Source organism: Semicossyphus pulcher, unplaced genomic scaffold, assembly GCF_022749685.1.
Source record: "Semicossyphus pulcher isolate SPU_LCO1_2020_fin unplaced genomic scaffold, fSemPul1.0.p SCAF_13, whole genome shotgun sequence".
NCBI classification, from domain to species: domain Eukaryota; kingdom Metazoa; phylum Chordata; class Actinopteri; order Labriformes; family Labridae; genus Semicossyphus; species Semicossyphus pulcher.
Genome location: NW_027211637.1, coordinates 13,202,186 through 13,229,996, shown reverse-complemented (window position 1 = coordinate 13,229,996; position 27,811 = coordinate 13,202,186). Strand labels below are relative to the sequence as shown.

Below are 27,811 nucleotides of genomic sequence, written 5' to 3'. Positions count from 1 at the left end.
TTTAGCTGAATCACCCCAGGATACTTTGTAGTTATCTATCCCTTAGAGATACTGGCCATAATATAAATGTACAAATACACTTTATTTAATTCTTATTAACTAAATGTTGGACACAATGTACAATTGGTGTTTAGAAATTTTACATTAGTTGTATTGCTGTTACTGCCACTGACAATACTACTTTGATTAAGACATGTTTGCATGGTTTGTCCCGCCCTAATGTTTTCTTCATGACCAGTGCACTCAAAATATTTATCATGTTCTGGTGTGCAAATGTAAAGTATTTTGCAGCTTTGTGTTAATTTTTCAAACATGCCCCAAAAAGACTTGGATCATGGATGGATTTGGTAGAATGCTCAATATATACTTATATGTCTTACTGTATGGCTGAACATAGCATTCCAAGTGGGCTGTTTACAGAGGAGGTCTTTTCATGTGGTTTTATGTGCCTCCACTGCCCATGGGTGGGTCTCATTTGAGTTGTTTTTGGAAGGTGATGTTGTACTGAGGCAGAGCTAAATGGGAGCTCTGTACTGCAAAGAGGAAATGGGCGTTCACCTTGGAAAGTTTGGATGGAGTGACTGAAAATATAAAGGGGGTGTGGCAAGGCTAGAAAGGAGAGGACCACCAAGAGGGGCACAATGTTGTAGCGTGGTGACACTGCTCCTAAACTGCTCCTGAGATCTGATCAGAGGAATAGGGAATACCTAGGGTAAGTACATATTTCCTTTATTTATCATGGGATTTCAATCTTTTGAAATCAACGGTTGCATGTTATTCTAGAGATCCTTCCCTCATGTTTTCTAACACAAACTGTAGAAAATAATGACATTAAATGACAGATAAATGTTTTTGTTATCACATATTCAGTTTGCCAAAGATTTTTTTTTACCATCCTGCATCAGAAAAAAAGTTAATCCGTGTTACATATTACATCTATCTTTGGAAATGTGTATTTATCTTGATTTGTGATGGATTAAATCTAGTGTAATGACATAATTTGACAGTAATCATTCTTGCACCACACACCCAAATGGACCTCTCCTACAGATAAAGATCAGCACACATTTTTTTGCGTGTAACTGCACGTCCCATTATAGCAAGCTGATATTACTCTCACTAAAGTTTGATACCATCCATGTGTTTTTGCTTCTGTTTTACTACTAGAGATGTAATATCAAGTAGCTTCGTAAAATAGCATGTTTCCCACAGACTTTAATATCCTCTGAATTTACGAGTAGAGCAGCTTTAATGAAATCCAAATGTAAGGGAAATTACAGACTGTTTACCTCAAGCAATGAGAAAAACAACCATTCAGAAGGGTAAAGAGGTTAATTGGGTAAATATTTTGAAAGATTTTAGATTTCAGTAGGCCCGCCCAGGTTTTTCTGTAGGTTTGCTGTACGATAGCAACACACAGGCCAGTCAAAGAGAAGTTTTAGAAATAACTCATTGCACTCTGTTTGGAAGCGTGGTCTTATGCAACACAGAGTAGCCTCTGTTAGGCGACTCACATTTTCCATTATATGTTTAAAGGGAAAACAGGAAAGTTCCCTAACACTGATTTTCTCTGTAAGACAGACAAACATGCTAATCTGGTCACACACACATTTCCTTGCTAACTTTGGATGCAGTTGCTCTAAAAGCCAACATTTAAACTGCTGTGTTTGTTTTTGCAGGGATTTGAAAATGGCGTACCTGCTCATGTTTGTGACCCTGCTGCATCTCATCACACTGGCAATGCTGTTCATTGCAACCATGGAGAAGGTACATTAAGGACATGATGTTTGTTCGCTTTAACTGCCTGATTTTATAAGGGCATCATATTCAGCTACACCTTCTCTTTACAGTCCTGGTGGGTGTGGGACGGTATGGAGAACTCAGACCTGTGGTACAACTGTAGGTTTGACAACTTTACAGGAACCTGGTTATGTGCATCCTCCAAAGAATCTGGTACGCGTCAGTTTTATTTTATATACCTCCATTAAGGGGCTTTACATATATAGTTGTCATCCAGAGGTAAAATCTGATTGATTTAAATATGTGTGAATGTTTTCCTATCTCAGAGTGGCTTCAGGCAGTGCAGGTCCTGATGGTTCTTTCAGTGGTCTTCTCCTCGGTCTCCTTCCTGGTGTTCCTGGGTCAACTGTTCACCATGTCTAAGGGTGGTCTCTTCTACTTTACTGGGCTATGTCAAGTCTTTGCAGGTAACAGCTGAGCGAAACAATGCAATGCTGGCATGTCTCTATGATGAGACCATTTGGAAATGATGATGTTTGCTCTTACAAATTAGAAGGGACAGAAAAATCAGCTAAATGTTTTCAAACGTGGCCTTATAGCCCTTCTGTATTATCATAGAATTTTACTACTCAAGTAAAAGTGTTTGTTGGTGGGTAAGAATCTAATGCAGTTAATTTAAAATACCTTTTCTTTACTGTACAATAAATAGAGGTGGCAGGTAGTTGTTGCCTTCACTACTCTGTTGTATATTACATTAATTGATGCATATAAAAAAGGCACATTTCTCCACAAATCCTGCACTTAAAACAAACTTCATACTTACTGTCTTTTTTTAGGTCTGACTGCACTCTCTGCAGCTCTCATCTACTCTTTACACAATAAGGAAATCCTTCAGGACTCCAGAGAACTGACCGCAGGACACTTTGGCTACTGCTTCATCCTGGCCTGGGTTTGTGTCCCATTGTTGGTGTGTAGCGGGGTCATATATGTCCACCTGCGTAAGAAGGAGTGACCAAAAAACAACTGTCAGCATTCCACAGTCAGTATTGCGAAAATTACCTTTTAGTCAGAAATGTTAATTTTGCAGGAGTAATGGTTTCCAATGTTATGTTTTTTGTCCAGTCTTGGTGTATGTAATTATGATTTTGAATTGTTGAAAACAATATGAAGACTTTATCTTATCTATTACCAAACATTGAACCTTCAATATCAATACAATAAAAGAAGCTCCCCCACTTTTTTAAGACGTTTATTGTAAGAAGTTGTAGTTGTCCTCTGTTGTCCTAGCTTAGAACGGTGCCATAAACACCATAGAAACACACCAAGGTGTTGTAGGCCTTATAAGGCATCCTTTGACCTGCTTTTAATTTTCCATTGAGCAAACTGGAAATATATATATTTTTGTACCTAAGGCTTTTTTGTAGAATTTATTTAGCAGCAGCTTTAAAAAGTATTACACAAAGTGTGCAACTTTATTGTTCTTAATCATTTTATTTTTGATGATAATAAATTGCTCATTTATACCACGTTGTGTAATGATATGATTATTATATTTTTTTTCAATTGTGTGTGTATGTGTGTGTATCCATAAAAACATCCAAAGGCCTACTGATTGTTACTAAGGTCGTTGCCATAGTGATTGTAAACTTAGTTTCTCAACCACTAGCATTAGCTTAGCAGTTTCTTTTATGTTGAAAAACTACTTCCCGTCGTATTTTTGATCATCTCAAACGGGCTTACATTTGATAATGGAAGGTACACCTCATGTTTCTGGGATAACATCCAAGATAAATCCCCTTGCCTTGCCCAAAGGAACGAAAAAACTGTGTGAACTTTGTCAAAGAGCAGCGAACCTGCAATGTGCCGCGTGTCGTGTCACCTTCTACTGGTAAGTATGAGTTAGCATTTCTAGCGTGTTGTTTTAGCATCAAACGTTAGCACTGTTGGTCGCTGCCAGTTCATTTTGGAGAGTATTACACCCAAAATTCACAGGTAAGGCTTATATTGTGTAGACTTTTTTAAAATCATCTCGTCGCTGTGGGCGCTAGATGGCAGTGCTTGCCATAGTTTCCTCCGCAGCTAAATTTACAGAACACGTCGGCATGAAGGGCGTGCATGTGTTTCATGTGACTGTGACTGGGGGAGAGGAACAGCTGGAAATCAAATTACCACATGGGTTGTTTTTTTTTTGTTCTCGTGACTGTGACTATCTGTTGGATCGTTTTAGTCGGTCAACATCAGCATTTTTATGTAAGCCGCTACCTCTGGCAAAGGTGGACATCTCTGCAGACTCAATTACAGATCATAAGATGGAGCTGAGTGAAATCCTCGCTGGCACAGTGTGGGGAGTGAAGAGGAGCATGTGGTGACATCCCTCCCTGCAGGGATTTATGTAAAGGGATGAGCCACTAAACCCAGTTTCTTAAAGGGAGCTTACAGCCACTTATTGTGCTAGCTTCCCTCTCAGCCCTCAAATTCAACTGCATGTCTGGCACTTTTCTTGAATTAAATTGACATTTGTAGCCTACAAAAAACATCATAAAGATTTACTTCAACTTGAAATAGAAAGGAGAAAAAAATGAATAAAATAGCTGTTGCAGGTTTCCACTTACAACCTGATTTAGCTTTTGTTCTTATTCAGAGCAACATTATTTTTTTCTGCCGTTGTAAAAGGTTACTTTGGCTCAATAAAACCTAACACATTGTTAGAACAATCAGGTCCATCGAAGACCTTATAAGCCATATCATATTGTCATACTGCTTGCTAACTAGTGTCCAAGTAGGCCAGGACTGTGTATTATCAGCAAGTTAGAAAAGTATGCAAAGAAAGCTCAGAAAAAAAGAAAAGACAGTGCAGTGACCCTGTGTCCTGAGAAGACCCTGTGATTTGTGTGTGTCAGTGCTACTGTTGATGTGACGTGGCCAGATTCCTGCCCGCTCACTGCTTCTGTCTCAAGTCCAGAAAAGACAAACACAGTGGAGGGAGCACACATGCTCTTCTGCCGAAAATAAAAACGCAAGGAAATCCAAGACAGTTTCCACAGAAGTTTTTCAGACGAGGAGAGCCAGATGAGCAAAATTACAGACCAGTTATGTAACAGCATGCAATTTAGTATGCCCTCTGTGCACTCAGATCATATTGTCTAAATGGCAAAGAGGCTCTGCTTTGGAACATTTAGCACCTCAATATAAACCAACTGATTTGTGCTGTATTGAAACATTTCAGTTAATACTACATATGATCTTATCTGTCTGCGTTGCAGTTCAGATTTTCAGATCAAAGCAACAGAAAAGTTGTTGATCAGAAGCTTGAGCCAACCTGCCAACACCAGCCACATTGTGCCCAGAGGGGAGATTCACTGTGTATCCAGAAAAAGCAATTTTCACACAAAGCCATGAGGACTTTTTGGATCTAAGGGGGCTAAAGGGAGAGAAAAAAAACTAAAGGAGGGGTCAGTTTAGGAATATAAAACTGACATGAATCTGTAATCTCTTTTAAAAATCTGTCTTTACTCCTCAGTGATGCAGAGCACCAGCAGGCTGACTGGCTGGGGATCCACGAGAGAATCTGTCTGTTGCTCATCCCCATTCGTACCCCAACACTCTTTAGTGTCCAGAGGAATGGCCAGATTGAAACACAGCTTAAAAAGGTGAAGATGTATGTGCTGCATTCGGACCATAACAGGAAAGATATAGATGAAACATGAAACAGTGTAGACCTCTTGTTTCGCGTTGGGTCTGGTCTCGCTAGAAAACACATTCAGAGAAGCCTGAATTATGAACATATGAATTTTCTCCTCAGAAGTCTCGCTATAATTTAACTCTTTTGAAATGTTCCACTGTTAAGCTTCCATGTGATTTGTTATATAACATACTTGAAAGTTGAGTGTAATGAATTCATGTAGGGTAAAATAGACCCGATGTGACCCTAGGGTTTGGTTCTCTTTATAGGCAGAGCTGATGAAGATCTGCAGGCTGGTTGCTCAGAGGAAACTGTCTGAGCGAAAACACAAGGAGGCCCTGCCTGCATCCCAATTCTGCCTGCGCTGTTCAATAGACGTCCACGGCCCCAGTTCTGTCCAACTGGTCCCTGCCTACCTGCTGCTGGCTGAGGCTAACATGGGTCAGGAAGGAGTTACTCAGCTAAAGATGCCTCTTTTTTCCCCCCTTCATGTATCTTTAAGCATGACTGTGTGTTTGTCTTTGGTTGTTTATTTTTGTGTGTATTTGAACTTGGATTTCTAGGTGTGGGTAATCTAACCTTGGTGGCAGAGCTCCTGTCCCAGGCAGAGTGGGCGGTGTTGAGGAGCCCAGAATGTGGTAACGAAGTCTACCACCAGCTGCACAGGAGCCTGGGCCGCCTCCATGCGGCGACTGGAAACCTGGAAGTAGCCCTGGTCAACTTTGCAAATGATGTCTGTGTCATATTTTGTACACTCACCAGTAATGGGTTCAGAACAGGAAGTTTAGATAAGATAAGATAAACCTTTATTGATCACATCGGGGAAATTCTGTGTTAAACAGCAGCAAAGAAACAGAAGAAAGCACACTGTGAACAAAGTGCACAATATAATCAAACAATTAGAGTACACAAAGTGCACACAGTACACAGTGGTAGAAAAATACAGTACGCAGCAAAATTCCCCTGGCACTGTGAGGGGGAAAATTAAAGCCACATCTCTTTTTCTGCGCCAAGCTAACCACTTGGAGCTGTCTTACTACTTGTAATAATCTTAAGTATGTTGTATACATTAGTAATATCTCAGGATGAACATTATTTTTGTTCCTTTAATGTCATTTGTAGCCACATAACACTGCAAATCCCCAGTATATATATCATATATCATACATATATATATATACACATACAGTATATATACATATATATGAATACATATTAATTTCTTTTCCAGATATACTATGCCAGTGATGTGTACGGTGTGGACAGCACAGTCACCTGTAGGGGCTTCTTTCTCATGGCTGATGTGTTTGCCAAACAGGGGAAGACACCCGTTGCTCGCTCCTTGTACTCTGAGGTAAAATAAAACAGAATGAAGTGGTTATGATGTGATAAAATCTCTTTTTAAATCTCTTCTGTTTATGTGTTTCATGCTGTGTGTTCTATTTCACATCTTGTAGGTTGCACAAACTTGGCACAGCCATCTGACCAAACTCCTCAAGACCCACTTCCAATATGTCCAAAATCCTGTCATGTGGTTGGAGCCATCATATGGTACATCTTTTCATATTAAAAAATACCATCATTAAACAATTTAAAAACATAAACATAGGCATTTTTATACATACATACATTTACAATCCATCCAAATCTGCAACATGGTGCAGAATCTAAAAATGACAAAACCAACTCATCATTTGCTACTTCCGGTGAATAGCAGAGAGTTCCATTGGTGTATCACTGGTAAAATAAGGTCACCACTTCTATATTTAGCTGAGCTGTCTTGCTGTGCAATCCGAAAGCTAAACCCCAGATTTACACTAGCATGCTTAGGGCTGACTAGAGACCAGTGCTGACACATCTCTGGCTGTGCAGCATCCGCATCACTACCCTCTATTGCAGCTGCTGCCCTACATATGATGCTAAGCCTGTTAGCACTGCAATTTCCCGGGTTTTCTGGAATGTTTACTGGGGGAAAAGTGGGTGTGAAAGGGAAGGATGCTCACATAAACTATGCAGAAAATGTAGACAGACCCACATTTTAAGTTGATCTTAATTAAATCCAAAAGTACATATTTTTATTTAAAGTGGACTGTGTATTTTTGGCCCATGTTTATATTGTTAAAGCTAAAGCACATTTTATCTTTGTCTTTATCCATGACTCTCAATCAGACAAAGCCCAGCAAGTGGAAGTGGATGAGACCTTAACAGCAATATTGCTGTTTTGGCAGAATGACACCAGAAAAGACTCAGCTCAGATAGCACTGGTGGCTCACTGCCTGGCCATGTTGTGGTTCTTAGGAGGAGACTCCCTGAAGGTGAGTCACCTGACGAGACAACCAGGCATTAAAGGTTATGTTTGACACAGTGACACAGTTCCCCGTATTCCCCTTGTTCGTCTCATTTAGAGGGCCGTCTCAAGATGGGATTAGCTCTAATTGGTAAAGCCGTAAAGATGAGGTTTGAATTAGCTGGATTTGACTGTCTCGACACTCTGACTTCCTCCTTAGTTTCCAGTCTTTATAATACCACCTCACGTTTTTTGTGTGCGTGTAAACTGCAGCCCTGTGAGATGAATGAGATCTCTGGTGTGTCTTGCCAGCTGAGAGGATGACACAGTATTGGCTTAGGGGATGTTTTTGTATCACTGCCTATACAGGAAGTTCTGAAGCAGCCAGGTGACTGCCACAGACTTAAATCCATGTTGAAGGTCTAAGTTCAGTGGGTTGGATGTGATCTTATGGCTTAGCACAAAATAGCCTCACTCTAGCAGACAGTAAACATATAACTTGATGGCAGACAATTGTGTTAATACAGCACTGCAAAGTTTATGTGGGATTGTTTTGTAGCACAGTCTTTCTCTGGTGGGTTATTAGGCCTGGGTGGATTACAGTAAGAATTTTAGCTACCACAGAGTTAAAAATATGAATCAATTCTAATGATAAAAAGTCATGTAGACACTGATTCCAAGCAGAATAAAAATAATACATGAGCACAGTTACTTCTTTGTGTTACCCACTAGGAGTTGCAGGAATAAGGGCCAGAGCTCACCATGCCAGGTTGATAAACTAACTAGCCTGAAGGCAGTTTCAACCGATTCGAAAAGCGTCTTTGATTTCCACAATGAAATTAAGTTTTAGCCTTCCTGCAAAGGGAAGTCAAACTGCAGAGTCAGGCATGTCCTCAGAGACACATCTGCTGGCACATCTTGACATGAGTATATGTGATAGTGTGTGTCAGGGTACCCAGGTTGAAGTGTGATTTGCTCACACTCTGTTCCACCCAGCCAAAAGTTTACTATTCAGCAGACCAACAGTCTACTCTTCCATATAAACAACATCATGTCTTCATTGTGGGTTGCAGTGTTTGTGCTGTCAATTACCCTGCCTACATTATTGTAAGAACATGCAGCTGTTATTTTTCTTGTTATTTTGAGGAAATTTTTGTGGAATTCCTTTACTTTTATCTAAGAATCAAGTTGTAGTTGCAAGAATGGAAGAAACATTAGGTAGTAGAGCCAAGTGTGTCTTCTCTACATGTTTTTATTCAGCCTTGTACTGACTGTTGAGATAGCTGTGGATGGATATAACACTGTAACACCCCACAAACGCTTGAGTAACACATAAACAATGCACATCCCCAGCTGTTCACAAATCATGAGAAACTGCAAGAATTTCATGGTGTCACAGGAAGCCTCGATGAATACCACACTGAGGTTGGCGTGTTTCCATCAAACATGCATGGTCTTGTCACGGTATCAAACAATGCTTTTTCATTTTGTCCGAGGACTTCCTAACAGCCCAGCAGATCAAACTGTTGAAAGCCTAAACAGGGACAAGTTAAGCGCCCCGGGTGGCAGTCCAAATTTCAGTGATATTATTATATAAGTCAGCTTTACTCTCCCCAGAGAGGCTAACAGCTGCAGCTGCTGTGTTTGTTTCCGTTTGTGTTTCTGTGCCAGGCACTGGGATTTGGCAACATGGCCCTGCAGGCCTGCCAGCTGATACCAAACCATGACCTGACGGAGCCCATCCAGGGCCTGCTGCAGCTGTTGCAGATACTGCAGACAGAACCACATCCTGGTTCTGACTAGTCACCGCACCAAGCATGCCCGTCCCTCTGCTTGGAGATGTGCTCCATCAGGATACCTGTTCTGCCTAACACTCTTCAGCCTGTGTAAATGTACAACTAGTAGTTGAATTAGTAAAAACAGCTTCAGCGTTTTTTGGTAAAAACGTTATGCTGTCATTTAGTGTTAATCCAGATGTTATCATTGTTGTTGGGAACAGACTATGACATTTATTCTTAGTTACATACGTCTAAGCAAATTAAACAAATGTTGATATTGACATGTTTGATAAAAGCAATGAAAGGAGGAGGCATTCATTGGTTTTGAATAATGACTCATCTTTATTTTCAGCTAAAAAAAAGGGATATATATTTACATCATTTTGCACATTTCTAAGTTACATCATTTTGGGATCCAGTTTGTAACACTGTCAGAATGATACAGAACAGAATGATGGTAAGGGCTTTTACGAAAAACCTGTTGTATGCAATGCTTTTGCTCGTCTCACTACCAGCAGTCCAAAACCTCGTCTTCAATTAACTGTGTTATGCAGATAGAATTAAAGATTTTTGTAATGTCTCTTTATCATCAGCAGAGAGCTGCATTTTTATCACTGAAGCATAAACATTGCATTTCCCTCCTGCAGATGAAAGTATAGTGTAAACCTTTAAGCAAACCACAGGTCCGTTTCGAAAAACATTGACATAAAATGAACCTGAAGATTGCTGTGAAATCCTACATATTATATACAATTTTGAAACATGTATTCATTATATCAAAACAAAGAATCACTTTTAAAATCATCTCACTACTAGTGTTATTAGTTCTGAATTATACAACAAAATGCTTGTTTTTTTGGCATTCAGATTCATTTCGATGCGTTGAGAGGCAGTAAAACATGGAAACACTTTGATTTCCACATATTCCCTTTTTCATTTTTGAGCCAAATATACATTAGCAGCAGTTTGGAATTAAATAGTAACCTTGTGCTCTGTTGTGTTGTTGTACACAGTGACAAGTCCAGAGGTCCCTACATGTTTGTTCTCGGCTGGCCATGCATCACACAAGCCAATACCACCTCTTTCCTTCCTTAGGATGTGGTAACCATTTCTCCTAGAATCCTTTAGGCCTTATATCCACTTCATCATGGCCACTGATCTCTAAAGATCAAGCAGAAAAAACCCACCTGAACACGGAGCTTGAGTAGGATCTTTATATCAAAGCTCCCTTCGGAAACCAGACCATAAAAGGCATTTTGAAAGTAGTTAGGGCACAGTTGAATCACCCTTCAATGGCTGTATGTGCTCTGTATGGATGATGTATAAATAGATTGAAAGAACAGGGGCTAAAAGAGTGTCTCCCTCTTTTCTATGGCTGGGTTTTAATGTTTTGCAAGGATGTGAGAACTTTGATTTACACGTACATAAAACAAAGTGGAATGACACAGGCTTCAATACAAAGACAAAGACTTAAAAAAATTAGGGGACAACAACGACTGGAGCATGTTGGGATGTGACCTGATGATCAAGCCCACCGGCCCTTACATGTCAGGAGAGTGGACATCAGCAGATTTCACAGTTTGTTTGTCAGATACTTTCATTATATCGATACCAGACAACGTCACAGAGGTGTCAATGGTGTTATTCTCTCAGTGGAGCCACTGTGATCACTTGGCAGCAAGCTTCAAATAAAAGCTGCCGTTGCTGTTGTCTGGCTGGTTTAGATATGGCACCCTCGAGCAGGCCCGTTAGATTCCAGACAGTTAGTCAATCCGGCCCACAGAGAAGGTAAATAAAATCAAGCTTCACAGCGGTTTCACTTTATTGACACAATATTAGTGCACACAAACCACTTTTCTTTAAAAATACCATAAATTAGGAAGAAAACAATGAACAATATAAAACAAGCAAGGAAAAAAAGTGCATGTTAACCATGGTATACACCACATTGTCTTATACTGTAGTTTACAACCTTTTTTTCTTTGTTGTTTGTGTATCTTTTTGTCTGCCTGTAGAGATGTGTTATGTATCTGGCATGTTTGTAACTCGGATGGATATGTAGTGCCTTTAGGGGTCAGGGGTGAGATCCAGGCTGCTTCCCTGAGATGCTTTCAACAGAAGAGTTATGAGCCTAAACACGTGGACGTCACAACATGAAACAACTCAGGGTTTACATTTGTGCTTTTGATCAGAGCTGTAAATTATTCTAAGTGAATGACATTTACCCCAGTGTCCCCTTCCTTTGTTTCGATAGTGATATGAGAAGGTGAACAGGAGGTAAATCAACAGGAAAACCGTAAGCAAAAAGCTCTTGGCCACTGAAATCCCTGGATTTTCTTTTCCTTTCTTTTCAAAGGAAAGAAAAGTAACATTCTATCCAAAGAGACTGCAAAAATATAGTTTCCGTTTTTATTTGTACATCATGCTAACATAAGTTTGTGGGTTAAGATACTTCATATCTTTATCAAAAAACAAGGTGAAAACAATAAAAGTAAAATCTACAAATTGTTTGACTGAGAAATCACATCGAACCAAATCCAGAAATGGTAGCACCAAATTTCAGTTTCAGCCTTTCAATATTGCAGGTTTGTACAAACAGGTTTTTTCCACAATAACTTATGAAAATTTCAATGTTGGCAGTTTTTCAGCCATTCCAGTTTTATCATCTGGATACTAGTATGCACTGAAGCTACTTCTCTACCTAAATATTTACAAAAGAAGCTAAAAAAAAATAAAAAATAATACACAACTACCTTTTAGCTCTTAGACACAAAGGGCAGGAACACCTGGTACATCAGGGGCCATTTGAAAACCACAAAGGATCCTGGCTGATATGTTCTGTATGTTTGAAAATCTATGTCGTCCTATGGCAGTGAGAGTCACTGTTTGAGGTATATTTTGTTTGCAGGTGTAGACGCAGCTTTCACACTCTGTCTCAAGTTTCCTAAATATGTCTTCTGAGCGAGAAACAAAATGCATCTGTGAATCATAAAGTGCTAGACAGTGAGTGAATTTTAAAAAGCAGCAGACGGCCGCTGCGACGGGTAAGGCTAATCGTACGAGCTAAGAACGGAAAATGAAAAATCGAGTAATGGCACTCAATTCATTTGTATACTCCAGGTTTTGACTCCTAAAACAGAACAGCTATTTGTCATTTCTAGTAACTTGCAAATGTTAGGGCAGTTTTGATTACATAACATTAGCCTGACTCATTCACAGTGTGCAGAGAATTAGTGTTAGCACCCGGGTTGACTTTCTGCTGCTATGGGTGTGTAATTGGGGTAATTAAGATTTCTATTGATGCGCAAAAGGTAAACATTCTGACACCACAACGCCAGCCTCTTATTCACTGTCAATGTAAACGCTCCAGCTATGGATTTTATGAATTTTAATAATAGTTTATAAAAAAAAACATTTTGTTCACAATCTGTTTAAGTTGGATTCACAACATTTGAAATATTGTCTTGTAGTGAGGAGTGAATTCATCTTTCATCTGTTTTTATGAATGGTAAATCCAGTTGCTGAAGGATAGTCCCAATCCGCTCGAGTGTTTATGACAGGTGCACTGCATTGCTACATTGAAACTGACTGGAGGATGTATTCCTCGCCCAAGGAGCTAATCACTTAAAAAACACTTCATCTCGCCTCCAATCCTCCAAACACCAAACCTGGCTACATTCCCAGCAGGAAACCTCCTTTTTGATGATATCATCAAAAGATACTGTTAAAGTAATGTAATGTTTTGGCCATTATCCCACACCCACCTCTAAAAACATAGTCCCCTACACTCTCACCATTTTGCAAAAAGAAACTCAGAGGGGCCGATTTGGCAGTAATCTTATGAAGTAAATACCACTCTTGCCACAATGCTGCAGTGTACGCTAAGTTTTGATTGTGGGGTTTGCAGTTTGGTAGTAGAGGTGCAAAGCGAGGAGAATCAGGGGAGCAGCCTCAGATCTTTGTTGTTTTTGTTATTAGTGGGAGAAGGCTCATGTTTTGGTGTTTCTACGTCTGTGGTCGTGTGTTTCTCTGCTCTTGTTTTCCTATCTTTTAAACATTTTGGACTGATATGCGTTTTTAAAAGGAATGTTGTCATGCGTACATTGGTGTGTGTGCGTGTTATGTGTCTGTGTGTTTTGTGTGTGCATGAAGCTGCTTGAATCTCACTCAGTCAATAACTTGATCTCATTGGCCAGAAGGGTGTTGAAGTTGTACGCTGGATCAGGGAGGTCGGGGAGGTCGGGAAGGCTGGGGGCCGTGGACTGGCGGGGCGAGGACTGAGAGGGCTCGGCCAGCTCCGGGTCACTCTCGCTGGAAGTTGAACCCACGCTCATGTTGCAGACGGCCTCCGGTAGCGAGCCTCCGCCGTTGGGCACCGAGCACACCTCGGGCTCGCTGCTGGTCTCGCTGGTGCTCGACACGACGGAGAGCAGGGACATCTTACGGGTGAGGCGGCTGGGGAGCATCGACAGGGCGAAGTCGGCGACAATGCCTGCCACGTCCATGCCGCAGGCCTGGTCGAAGGCGATGAAGCCAACATTAGCATTGGCCTCGCAGACCACAAAGGAGCCGTCATTGAGCTGCAGGAGGTCGATGCCACACACATCCATGCCGAGGATGTTGGACACCTCTATGGCCAGCTGCTTGCCCTGCTCGCTGAGTGGGCACATCATGCCTACACCACCTGAAAATCCAGACAGACATTAAGATTGTTAACATCCACTACAGTCTGCGTACACTTCAGATTCTCCAAAAAACTTCATGTATTATGAATCAGGAGTAATCCTAAAAAATATAAGATCTAAGAAATATTTTAAGTGATTTCTGTTCGTTTCAATATTAAGTGTAATAGAATCAAATAAACCATCAGATCCACCCAGAGTCAGCGCTAGTGTTCACATGATCTGTTACATAAATGCAGAATAATCTGATGACTGATGTCCTAGATATGTCAGGGCGTATTACAGCCTCAATGAGACCAAAAGTGCTCATACCCTGACATTGAAAATGAGTCTCATCAGCTGGAATGCCGCTTCAGTTGATGTCTCCAGGGTGACTTCACCACAAGCTTGTTGATTTGACACAGTTTCTGCTTTACTGGACAGATGGAGTGTTTTGCTTGATAAAATGTGTAGAATATATATATATCTCATATACATATACTACCCTGTGCATGTGTTTTCTAAAGGCCTTTGTTAGTCATTAATGCCTGTCTTTGAGTTTTGTACGTCTAAAGCCACTTGGTCTACAGAAACTGCCCTGTTTAAAAATTGTGATAACAACCAGAACAGCTTTGGTTCTCCATGGACCTTTGTACCATTTACCCACAAACTAGAAATAATACACAACAAAACTCGAGGCAAATCAGGACAGATCCCGTATGATACAAATAATCAGGATCTTACAAGTAACCACACTAAAAATAGACCAATCGTGCAAGCTTAGGAACTGTTGGCAATGTTGGTAACTGAAATGCAGGAAGGGGGATCAGGGTCAGTAATCTAATGTGTCAGCAGTAGTGTCCATAGTAATACTATAGTACTAATTTAGAGTTTCATCATTGACGTCTACCTACCCAGGGAGCAGTTGCTTTGCATTCGACCATCAGTAGAGCAGCGTAACATCGAGCCGATGACGCGGCCGCCCACCAGAACGACCCGCACATCCCGGCCGTGCGACTCCTTCACGTACTCTTGAAACAGGTAGGGGGTGTCGTGACGGATCAAGTGGCACAGGTCTGTCAGGTGGTGTTTGTCCCGAGCCAGGAACACAGCCTTGCCTGGGAGAGGGAAGGAGATAAAAGATGGAGAAAGGAAGGAAAGAAAGATGAGCTAGATTTCAGGAAAACTACACCTGTTTTCATTATCAGGAAAATAAGATCCTTGCAGGGTCTGACATTGCATAAGAGGTTGGATAACTTAGAAAGTTTTGCTGACAAGCAGCTGCCTCTGCTGACCAAGGCTCATGTCAGTTCCCATTTCTCATATAATGAATAGAACACTCCTCTTAGCAGCCACAGAATTACTTCTCACAGAGGATAGAAGACGCCTGTTTTAATTAGCACCTCTTAGCTGCGTCTCCTAGCTGTCAAGCCCTCTGACCCCCGTTCCAGCAGCAGGGAAAATCATGTGCTTGCTGCGTGTCTAAGAGACGGTCCGAACAAGATGACAAGGCAATCTTTAGGTCACATCTTAGTGACAGAGTGGCAGGCATGATGTAACACAATACAAGTCAAGGACTGAATCATGGACTGAACAAGATTGGCTCACGGTCAAGAATTGAATCATGGCCCTGTGACTTGGATTGATTTTACTGAAACAATGTGCACCCAAAGCTACATGAAATTGTCTTGAAGCAGACCTCTAACAACTGATTCTTAATATTCTGAAACAGCCTTATTCACAGGCCTTTATAAAGCTCATGTGAAGGAAGGCGAGCTGGACTTTGGCCAATGTCAATGGTCAACCTCAGAGGGGAGGAAAGCAGCCCCCCGAGAGTTGGAACTCCATAAAAAGGGTCAAGTTAGCGGTTGACCAACGGTTGCTTTCCCTAACAATGCGTGGTGATGGCAGTCTGGGCCAGCCAAGGTCCATTGTTAGCTCTTCACACAATGGCAAAGCCGGTCAAGTGTCAATAACCATGAATACGACTGGGCTAATGGGTCAGCAGACGCTGGGCCTTATCTCTTGGAAGTTTTAATGGCGACGTTGAAACTTCCCACACAATCCCCCCGGTGAAATCAGGCAAAATGAGCAAACTGAGGTCAATTTGTAAACTACAAACAAAAATGACTAACCTAGCAGCCACACTGCCGGCAGTCCAAGCTTTTGTTTTGTGTTTGTGGCAGCACCACAGTCCTAATCATTTAACACTCAGCCAATGAATTTCATATAAGGGTGGAGTGAGCTGCCTTCAGGGGCGTGCGGCGTACAGATTTTTGAGGTGTGGTGTGGGCTGGTGACAGGAAAGAAATGCACTGATGGTCTTACCTCTGTGGCCACGTGCGTTCTTCACCACCACAGGGTAGCCTAGCGGCTCCGCCTCGTCAATCATCTTACGGAAGTTGTCATGGCCTCCTGGGAAATGCCCATGCACGCACCCACAGAAAAAAACACACAAGCAAAAACCCACACAGAGGTGTAAAATACGTTTAAAAATTGTTCTTGTTTTGATGGCTTGCTTCACACATTACAGCAGACTGAGCGGGGTGGGGGGAGGGAATGTAGCCTGTTGCCATAGCAACAGAAGTGACTCAAAACAGCAAGGCTGTAGGAGTGTCGTCCCGAGCTTCTACATATCTTGCTGCTTGATTCATTGGATCGGAAAAGAGCAGTCGCCGAAGGATGCATTAATGTGAATCAGCTGATCTTATCTGACATCGATTCACACTGGGGGCTTCAGCAACAGATGTGCTTCAGTGTTCTCTGCTCTGGCTGGAGAAGTGACTAAAAAATGTGTAATAATAAAGTGTTAATGATGTCTCTCCGCTTTCTGTCTCCATCTCCACTTCCCTGTGTCTTTCTCTCTCTCTCTTTGTCTCCTTGCCTGGTCTTATCTGGCGTTCAGTCAAGGGAACAGATGTGAACTGGCCTGTCACATGGCTTTTTCCAGACGCACACATTCACATGTGTTTTTACTGAGAGGGAGACAGAACAGAGAGAGCAGAGGAGGGGGAGAGAGCAAACGGCAAATGTGGGTCTGACCACGTCATAAGCTGCTGAGGTAGAGGGCAGGAGGGAGGGAATGGCATCCTTTATTTTGAAAAATCATGTGGGGGGCATAGGGTGGGGCGTTGGGGTGGGGGTGGGGGGGTTGTTACATAAGCTCTCCAGCCGCTCTGCATGCATCGCCCGGCCTACTGTGCAGAGAGACGAATGGAATGTAGGCCAAACACCCCCTCCTCTTTCTTTCTTCCTTTCTCTCTGTCTGTATCCTTCTCTCCCTGCTCTCACAAACACCACGCAGCACTGTGGGTCTTTGGGAGACAGAGGGAACTGTGTTGTGCTGCTTGTCAGGCCTCTGTTTTGTCTTATAAAATCAAGGAACTACAACAAATAAAAACGGCAGTTTGGCTTTTGCTGCGAGCCATATCGCCTAAACTCCGCCTTTTTTCACCAGTGGTGTGGGTGAAACATTTAAATACATTCGGTTTAGTGGAGACCTATGTAAATACAATCTGTTGGTTGAGTAATTGCAGTCTGAATGATGGCTTATTAATCTGTTATACAAACACATGTGGGGTTAAGCCTGTGATGCAACTAATGAGATTTATGTCAACAGATGATTCAGTTATATTCCCCTTATATGCATATTTACAGACTTCATTTACATCTGTTTTGTTTCCCATAATCTACAGCTTGTGTTTACTCACTTTCACTTCATTTGACGAAATTACTTAAAGCCTTATCCCTGACCAAAGCAGCAAGAGCTGTCCATATTTAAAGTATAGTAAACACAAAGTAAGATGGAAACAATTCATAAAGAAACTGATGCACAAAACAATTTGCAGCTGGGTTGACTGCATCCATGTAGGGACGCCTCTTTAAGAGCAAAGGTATTTGTGTGTCTCTTATGCTCAGTTTGTCCTCAGTACTTGAGTGTTACCATACCACCGTGAAAAAGAGTGCCATCAAGTATTGATTTACCGTAGGAGAAGGTGTCAGGAAGAGGCACCCCGTGGCCGGCCAGCTCCTGAAAGGTCCAGAACTTGTTGACACAGTTGAGTATGGCCTGAGGCCTGTTGATCAGCCGACAGCCCATCTTTTCCAGGTGGCGCAGCACAGTGATGTCACTGTCTGACTGCACCCAGGGCGTGGGCACCCGTACTACCACGACCTGTGGATATGATGTCACCAATTCCTGATCCACTCGCAGACCTGGAGGGAGATGTGGTAGTGGGGGGAGAAGAGAAACAAGACAGCAATCAATAAACAAAAATAATAAATCTTGTCCTGAACCTCACACATATAGTGAGTTCTTGCTTGTCTTCTTTACTTGCCACGTTGGGAAGTGATGCGTCATTGTTTATAGGTCAATTACATCTTAAAAGTAGCAGATGGAGCCTTTACAGGAGCTGGAAACATTGTGAAATGGTTGGTAAAATTTGGAAACCATCATCGACTGGTGGAAAAGTTTACTCCTGCTATGGAGACTGCTTGCGGACACTGCTCCGGTCGTCACCACACAGCGCTGACTGAGAGCTGGCCGCGTTACAGGACCAGGCAGAGGCAGCCAGCTCGGAGGCTGGCGGTGTTAAGCGATGAATTTGGAACCTGACTTGCGTGCTGATACGATTATTTACATGCCGCCAATATCTGTATACAGTACTCTCCTGCAGTGCTGCCAGCTCCTCTGCCTTTTAGACTAATACTGTCTAACCCTTTGGCTGGGGGAGAGATATCTTTGCTGATTAGTGGACACTGTAACTATTTTCTCTCAATTTAGGTCAGTGGGTGAGGGAGGGAAGTCTGAAACCCCAAGGGTGCGCATCTTGAATTTAATCACACATGAACACATTATGGCAAACAGCATGACTTTAAACACTATTGTAAGTCTTTTGAGATTTCAGGATATTTTTGACATTCTAGTTGTTCCTTTATTTAAAGGGCAATAATTCTTAATCCCATCACAATGCAAGATTATAGTCATCTGGTGACTGCTATGTGAAATTCATGGTGTGCATTTTGTGGAAAGCAGCTTGACACTACATTAATTATGCAAGTGTGAGCTAAGGAAATACAACATGCAAGCGCAGCATATCTGAATAGATCACTTCCAATTCAGCTCAGCACCTTATGTATATGCCATGTAAAACAGGCAGACTTTACAAACAAGAACTTTTAGAGCATAAATAAAGCAGATGAGACATCGTGTACACTAACTTTTTCTAAAAGGCAAAAATCTGGCAAATTCCAACATTCACTATCCATCTTCAGTCTCTATCAACAGCTATCCAGATCTGCTGAACAGAATAAGATTCTGAAATAACAGAATATTGGCTTGCCCACACAGATGGCTAATTCTTCAGCCATAGCCAAAGATATGGCAGCCTGTTACTGGTGACGGGTGTTACTTTGTCACCCTGGAAGAGAAGAGGAAACAGAGACAGACTGTGAGATTTTTCAGCAGGCGATGCCGCCCAACAGCTCATCAGGAAGAACAGCTTGGACGACGACAAAACCTCTGCGTACGTGTGGGTATGCACATACAGTATATGTACGGGAAAGAGGGGTGGGGACACTTTTTTCACTGGCACAGCACTTCACCTCTGCAGTGACCTAAATTTCAGCCATCTTAGAATCTGCAGGCTCACAGTAGTGACAGCGCCACTAGCTGAGATCACCAGAGGTCACGAAAGGCTTGATGGTTGCTGCATACGTAAAAACATCAGACAGAAAGCTGCTGGTGTGCTGGTGGGTGCACTGTAGATGCATAATGCCTGCATACTGTGCATAAGCCACACACACAATGGGAGTGATCATATTTGTCTTTAGGGTAGTCATTGTGTGCTCAGACAGGTAGAGGGGGGGGGGCAAGAAAAAGGCAGCAGGCAGAAAAGGTCAGGATGTCTCATGGTCTTAACACCGAGGAAGGCAGGGAGGGGAGGGGAAAATAGAGGCGCGTGAAAAAAGGAGCAAGAAGCCATGAAAAGGCTGCCACCCCGCCCTTTTTCTCCTCCTCCTCCTCCTTACAATGTCAGCATAGAAGCAGGAGGATTCACTGTCTCTCCGGCCCTATTCAACACTCTCACACACTGATCTTATTGTGCAGCCACTGAGAGCACAGCGAGTGGCGTTACAGTGGGAAGTGTCAGGGGATGTGGTCTCATGCTTTTTGACAGACAGTATTTACTGTTCATGGTGCTCGTCTCCATCTCCAGGGGAACTAAACAGAGAGCAATGAGGCAGCCTGATGAATCAGTCCTATTCATTTGTGCAAGTGTTTGTGTGCACTGCGCCGCCCGTCATGTGACCATTGCAAAAACCCCAACCCTCCTAACAATTTCTGTGTATAACAAAAGCTACATAGCGTTTTGTATTACAGTCTACGTTTACTGTGGGTGTGGCCTGTTTATAGTCACAACTGATGTAACCGTGATGTTTTTAGGGTTCAGCAGACTGTATGTGTGCGTCCCACTTTCAATCTGCCTGACAAAGCTAACAAGCATGACAAGCATTCTATGCATACCGCCGCAACGTCACAAAGCAGGCGAGGCGATGCTGACAAACGCTGTGCCAATGTTTGGCTGGTGGATCCTGCCAGCCCTGAATGTGGTCTCAGTCTGGGGCTGAGGATCCCGTCTAAATACGCCAGATGGAGCAGTAGGTTTCCCCAGGGTTTCTTCTTGTGCAGTTGGGGCAAACATTGCCTTCAATGGTAAATTTGCATATCTGTCATCAGTAACACAGACACAACATATTACATGTACTGTAGGCCCACAAATATCTTTTATGTCTGCTTTAGGGCTGTGTAATAATTCAACATTACTGTGTACTAGGGCTGTCAACGAATATTCTAAATTTGAATATATAACCGAATAAAAAACATAATAAAAAACAGAGATTCAGATATTAAAATTAATATTCGTTGTGGAAAAAAATCAGCACTACTGCGGCTGCCTCACATGTTCTTGTATGTCTGCGTGCACACTCTCTTGTAACAATAATAATAATAATAATAACTTTGTTTATATAGCACCTTTAAAAACAGAATGTTTACAAAGTGCTTTGACAGACAAAGCAAAGGCAGGAACTCAGGAAGATTACAGAATACAAAGCAGATTTAGGGAACTTTCAACAATGAGGCCAAACAGAGAGTATTCAAGAAATCTCATCTTGGTTACGGAGCATCTTTGAATGCACACAACGTCACTTTATAAGTTAATATTTAACTTTAGTCTAGCTGAAATGAGCTAATACAACAACCGTGTGGCGTGTGGTAATGATGGCAGAGAATTCAAAGCCGAGACTCACCCCGAGCATAACAGACAAGTAGCATATAGGTATGTTGTACCCGTTATGTTTAAATATATATACCTGTCACAGCACAGCTCGCTCGCAGCGCTGAATATCCGTTCTACTGTAACCTAATTATTGTATTTGTTTATTTTGCAGGGTGGAGGAAGTCTATGTTGAACTTTAAAAGGCATGTTTATGTTTATGTTTAAATAAGCATATGTCTCTTGTTGGATTGTGCACAAAAATAGATATTCGAACAGTTCGAACCTCTGTGTTTTTTAGAAGGAATAATAGAACATCATTTTTGGCCAATTTTGACAGTACTAGTTGCTATTAGTGCCAGTCCTGTTTGGTTATTTGGTTACTTGTTTGACATCTAGCAAACTCTTTGAACTGTGTTTTCTTTGCCATCAGACTTTCCAGTAACATGATGTTCAAAATTTAACCTGTTTAACCTGCGATTTTGGAATATATTACTCCAAAAACTCCCAGGTTGTATATTCATAGTATCAATATCAAGTTACTATTAATACTTATGAATAACTTGTTGTCTAATGTCTATTATGTTGTAGAAATCAGAAGAAGTGTAGAGAACTTGGTTGTGGTGGCAGAGTGAGCCCTTATACTCTCTTGCCAAGTCTTACTCAGTGGCTATTTCTGTCTTTTTGACATAATGCTGGGAAGGAAATATTTTGTATCCATTAGCCACAGTTGCTGGTGCAAACAAAAAAATATAAGAGAGTCCTTTTTAGCTACTTTTATACTTCCCAATGATTTTTTATTTCCTACCAGAATGCCTTCTAGTCCTGAAAGTCAACAAGTTTTGGCTGGGTTTTGTTTTCAACTTGTAAACCTGATAGAGCACTGGTTCTCTTAGGTTGTTAAAGTCTTATGACAGGAAAATCAGAGAACAAAAATGCATCTCCATTCTTTCAATAATATTTGTGGCTTTGTGGTCATCAACAGCCTTTCCAGTCCCAGTTATTTAAGTGATGCAACATCATTCTGCAACAGCGTGTATAAAGTTAGAGGGTTCAGTGTCCAGTAATCATAGAGCAGACAGTCCTCTCTTCGGCTACTGCAACTATGCAAATTACAAACGCCAGTACTTATTTGTGGTGTGACCAAATATAAAAAAGACAGGACAAACATTTTGAAAAACCTGGTCTGATGTGATTTTAGGAATTGTGTTTTAGGTACAACAGCAATAGTAACGTGTTTTTTCAGGGTGTCTCAGTCAATGTAGTGATCACTTTAAATATTATCTTCCTGCCTATAAATACACATAGTTCAAGCAAGTACTGTGAGCCTTTATGGCAACACCAATTAAATGCAAATACCTTTTCAGGCAGCCAATGAAAACCTGCAAATGAGATACTGCTTGCAAACTGACGCACAAGCTGCTGTCCGTTAGGACTGTATACTCTCTTTATTATCTTTGCTGTTTGCCACAAAGAACCTAAAGTGTTTGCATAAATAGCAGCAACAGTATGATCTAACAGTTTAATATGTCTGCGTTATTACTGCAATCAATACCAAACCGAAAATATCCCTATTCATGGCAGGAACTAGCTTTTTACCATCTGTGAAATACCAGACAAGAGTTTGCTAGATGTAAAACAAGTAACCAAATAACCAAACAGGATTGGCATTAAAGCAACAACAGCAACTAGTGCTTTCAAAATTGGCCAAAAATGGCGATTATTTCTTCAAAAAAAAAGGTTTGAACTATTCGAATATCTATTTGCGCAATAAGTCCACAAGAGGGGATACCAATACAACAAGAGACATATACTTAATGACAAATAAACATGCCTTTTGAAAGATCAACACAGGCTTCCCACACCTTCCAAAATAAACAAATAAAAATAATTAGAATACAGTAGGTATATTTATTTAAACATAAACGTGTAAACAACATACCTATACCTGTCTGTTATTCTCGGGGTGAGTCTTGGATTTTAATTCTCCGCCATCATTACCACACGCCACACGGTTGTTGTATTAGCTCATTTCAGCTAGACTAAAGTTAATTATGAACTTATAAAGTGACATTGTGTGCATTCAAAGATGCTCCGTAACCAAGAGAGTGCACACACGAACAGAACACGGAAGAACTCAGTTTCTTATTACAATTCGGTTATATATTTGAATTTAGAATATTCGTTGACAGCCCTAATAGCAACCTAATATATGTTGATGCTAATACACACTCACTTGTCTGCTGGTAAATTAAGATACTAAGCATGCCTTAATGTCCCATCCATCCGCTCACTAACATAGGAGTGTTGCATTTATCATCTTTGAAGTAAACGTGGGCCTTCAAGCATGTGCAATGATCACAAATGATTGTAACATCCATTCATATCCGGTCTCTGTTTAAACGCCTCTCACAGCACAAATCATGGGATGTGAAATACCTCTAGCTAGCTAAAAGCTGGGTTTGGCTGTCTTAAGTGAGGGGCCATCATTGGCCATTAAAACATAGTGGTCTGCTAGTATATGCTTGCCTCTCGTCCTGGGGAACATGTTGAACCCATTAACTTCAGTGTGTAATGTGGACCTCAACCAGACTTGAGGACTCACAGATGAGCCCAGAGTAGGAGGAACCTTTGCAACAGCAGGTTGTAACGAAGGTGGTATCTGTTTTAGGGTTATGGTTGCCTCCTGACCTACCCTAAAACAAATAGGTTTGTAAGCTCTTTTTATTTGGTTTGACTCGTGGTTGTGGAGAGCTTAACTTTGAGCCACTTTTGGTATCAGAGTCCCCTTTTTAAATCTGCATCCTACATGAAGATGCCATGTACTGTTGTTTTTCCTTTATAAACTTCCCTGGCATTGCTGTTTTGTAAATGTACTTGTCAAATAGCTTTTTTTAAGTAATATTAAATGTTAATGTCAAACTTATAGGCATTATCCAAATGCTCTAAAGACAACAGACATTAGTGGTGAATAACTCTTTACCACTAATAGAAGTGGTCAGTGACCACAATGCCAATATCGACCACATGACGGTGGAATACCACTTATGCTACCTATGCAGAAACAAGGGTTATAAACAGTCGCTGATCTTGTCTCTGTCACTGCATGTGAAGTTCTACCACCCTAAGTCTTTAATTGCTTCTGGTTACGTACGTTTATGTTAATCCATGTGAAGATTTACACTGCCTGTATTTGGTTTACTTTATTTTGATTAGTTCCTTCTAACTCTAGAGTTTCTCTTGCCAAAGTACAAATAAAGTGTGTGTAATTCATATGTAGATATAATGTAATGCACCTCAAAACCCCAGCCACAAACTCTACAGCTTCCTGTGTAGCAAACTTACAGTGTGGCCAATCTGTCCCCTTGCTGCTAATCTGTGATGTCGAGCCAAAGCTCAGAAGACAGTTACGGTGTGCAGACTTGAGGCCAGCATGGATTACACGTCATGCTAACTGCCCTGCTCCAGTTGTGTCTCGCTAAGCTATAGGTCTAGACAGCTTCCTACATACCTATTTGTGTTGACCTGTCTTGGCCAAAATGCCCTAATTTTCAGTTAGTCTCCTATTTTTGTGATAGGTCCTATTATATACTTGGCTGTACTAAGAAACATGCCATGCCTTCCTCTTTAATACTCCATTGTTTGCATTTGAAGCCCCATGTTGTGTATGAAGCTTTGCCAGAGATGATCTGTACAGTAAATGATTCAACAGTGTTTAGTTGTTAGATCTTTTCATCCCACATCTTCTCCCAGCACTCCAACCTCTGCCAGTGCCAGCCTACGCCATTAAAGTGTTAATTGAGCCCTACACGCCTCTCATCTGGTAACACGGCCCCACTTGACGCGGCCTTGACGAATTCCATGTGTGTCTGCTTGTTGAGAGTTCCTACTGTTACCATCACTTTATCAAGGCCTCCTGAGACAATACTGTGATATGTTGTCATTTCATAATGGGCTGAACACAAGCATCGTGATCTAGACAAAGCAGTATTAAAGTTACAACGGAAGATGTTCGTGAGATCTATTATTATAACATAAAGTAAGTGTAGATAAGCATGGATAAGGGTGCATGTGGAGTAAAGCATGAGATCAGTAGATCAAGGTGATACATGGTTATTTGATTTATGTTTGATCTTCGATGTACCATTTCAGTAATAAAGAATCAAGAGATAACAGGTCGTTGTTATGGCCCCACAGATGAATTATTTGATTACTGTTTTCCTTCCAGTAGTCTTTTTATTTTTGGCCTTTAGTAAAAGAATTAAATCCATTTTAAGATATTACTTTGGGTCCTGGTTACACCTAATTAACATTAACATTAAATCATTACCATAATATCTATGTTCTGTATGTGAAACGTGTTTATATACATGTGTCTTTTATCCTGTGCTATTTAGCATAAAAGTCTTTCTGATGGCAGGTTTCCACATGTTAATGAGATAGAATATCATACAAACTACATCTCCAACCTTAGAGTGACGCAATGGGCAGCAAAATTAACATTATGCTAGTTCATTTTCTTCCCACTGATAAATGTCTTTGCTCTAATAACTTCAAAAGACTATTTTCCTGTTACTTAATAATCCTCATCGTCCAGGGCATTGTTGGGATTGCAACGTATTCAGCGAAATTAAATCAAGCATCATCGCTCCCCTCGGTCTGGAGGCAGTCTAGCTGGAAAGTGGGTTAGGCGGTCACTGCTGTGGTTACACATCGCTTCCTTGCTCGCAGGCAGCCCGGGCCAGCCCTCTCCCTGCTTTACGGCAGCGGGGTCCCCAAACAATAACCACCTGCCATTAACTTTGTGGATCGTGTTAAGCATATTTGATCAATAACACAAGTTGCATTGCATCTTTAACTAACACAGATTACGAACATACATCGACTGATAAGGGTTATACTTGCCTAATTGTCCCTCGCTGATCGTGAGCACGATTTGATCCATGAGGAGCGAGCGGAATTCAACATCCTCGTCGGCGCAGCGCTCCTTCAGCGCCCGGAGGATCTGGACCTGCGGGTACTCCTGGCTGATACGCCGGTCGGTCACGAACCAAACCCGAGAACACATTTTGGATATGTGAATTCAAAAAGTAAAACAAAATCCGGCCTTTGTAGCTGTGTGGCGGCAGGTGTGTGTTAGCAGCGAGTGATCCGGGCGGCAGTGAGCAGTTAGCACAGAGATGCTCACACAATGGAGACCTCGGCGGCTAGCGGCAGCAGCAGGCTGTGATGAGGCTAAAAACGGGACCACGGGTCACCCGCTGTCTGGACCGAGCCGGCTAGGATGAATTATCTTCTTTATCACCTTTGTTTTCCTTCATTTGCAGCCATGTAGTCTTTCCAGGCGCAGTTCGTTAAAACCAGACCGCGTTAATTCGACAGAAGCGAGCCGAAAATAACGGAGCGTTTCCCGCAGAAACTTCTTTCTTTCAACCCAGCTGCAGCTCGTGGCACTATTTGCCCGCCGGGGCAAACAAAGCTCAGGCTGTGCCGCTGTGTATCTTCCTCCTGCCGGCTCAAAACTACAAATAAACTTTTCCCGCGATCGCAGCGATGCAAACCGCAAAGTCGTCGGTTTGTCACAATGAACTGAGCTAGTCCACAACGACAACCCTCTCTGCTCCGTTTGGCTGCTATCCACGAGGTGCTGGTGCTGAAAAGTGCACGCGCTTCGTTTACAACTCCACTTCTCCGCGTGCACGGTAAACGGTGCCTGCCCCAAAATAAAAGGTTTGGAGGAGCGTAAACCAATAGCAACCCGTAAACTTCCTCACTGTCCAAACAGCATGCGGAAGGTGTGGAAGAGCTGCGACCGTCCAGCCAATGAGGGAGGGGCAAACGGAGTGGGAGGAAGAGCTTGGTGAGGGTGCGCGGAGAACTGTGTGAACCAGTGCGTGGAGTCTGCAGTGCGCACGAGACCGCGCACCATCCGAACCGGTTCAGACCAGACGGTGCGAGGAGGTTTGGCGAATACCGACAGCTCTGTCTCCATGCCGAAGTGGCAGGAGATGGAACAAGGTCATCACAAACCACCGAAACTATCCATAAACCTTTTCTACCGTTATGTACCACCAGCTTCAGAGTGAGAGAGTTGATTTTAAAATGACTTTTATTTATACAGTGGCTATTGTTCAGTAGTGTTATTCAGAGACAACTGTGTTGACTGAGTAGTGGAAAACACTTGCATGTGATAATGGTGCGAAATAAGGCGTGTGACCCACTTCTCTTGTTCTCTACCTTCTTCTGTCCCTCTGACAGGGACTTAACGACTGCTTTTGGGTTTAACATAATCAAACCTCACACAGCCAAGATGCAAACTATTTTAGATGCCATGGAACTTGCTCTTTTCGACAATATAGAAATCTGTGTACAAAAAAATGACACTC

General features: G+C 41.8%; 3 protein-coding genes across 3 annotated transcripts; 2 read left to right on the top strand and 1 right to left on the bottom strand.

Moving 5' to 3' along the window:
- The first annotated feature begins 375 nt into the window (after positions 1 to 375).
- Positions 376 to 3,233, top strand: emp3b (epithelial membrane protein 3b (MAM blood group)). The gene is made up of 5 exons (XM_069660585.1): positions 376 to 712; positions 1,680 to 1,767; positions 1,851 to 1,953; positions 2,067 to 2,207; positions 2,577 to 3,233. Exons 2-5 carry the CDS (start codon positions 1,690 to 1,692, stop codon positions 2,750 to 2,752), a joined length of 498 nt encoding a protein of 165 aa, XP_069516686.1. The 5' UTR covers positions 376 to 712; positions 1,680 to 1,689; the 3' UTR covers positions 2,753 to 3,233.
- A 255-nt stretch (positions 3,234 to 3,488) lies between these two features.
- On the top strand, positions 3,489 to 9,512 carry zmynd12 (zinc finger, MYND-type containing 12). Its single transcript, XM_069660957.1, has 8 exons — positions 3,489 to 3,628; positions 5,261 to 5,390; positions 5,692 to 5,863; positions 5,986 to 6,155; positions 6,654 to 6,776; positions 6,880 to 6,973; positions 7,592 to 7,737; positions 9,381 to 9,512. Exons 1-8 carry the CDS (start codon positions 3,489 to 3,491, stop codon positions 9,510 to 9,512), a joined length of 1,107 nt encoding a protein of 368 aa, XP_069517058.1.
- A 302-nt stretch (positions 9,513 to 9,814) lies between these two features.
- Positions 9,815 to 26,530, bottom strand: rimkla (ribosomal modification protein rimK-like family member A). The gene is made up of 5 exons (XM_069660989.1): positions 26,331 to 26,530; positions 18,133 to 18,363; positions 16,477 to 16,563; positions 15,063 to 15,266; positions 9,815 to 14,171 (listed from the first exon to the last, which is right to left on the bottom strand). Exons 1-5 carry the CDS (start codon positions 26,491 to 26,493, stop codon positions 13,651 to 13,653), a joined length of 1,206 nt encoding a protein of 401 aa, XP_069517090.1. The 5' UTR covers positions 26,494 to 26,530; the 3' UTR covers positions 9,815 to 13,650.
- Positions 26,531 to 27,811: the final 1,281 nt, after the last annotated feature.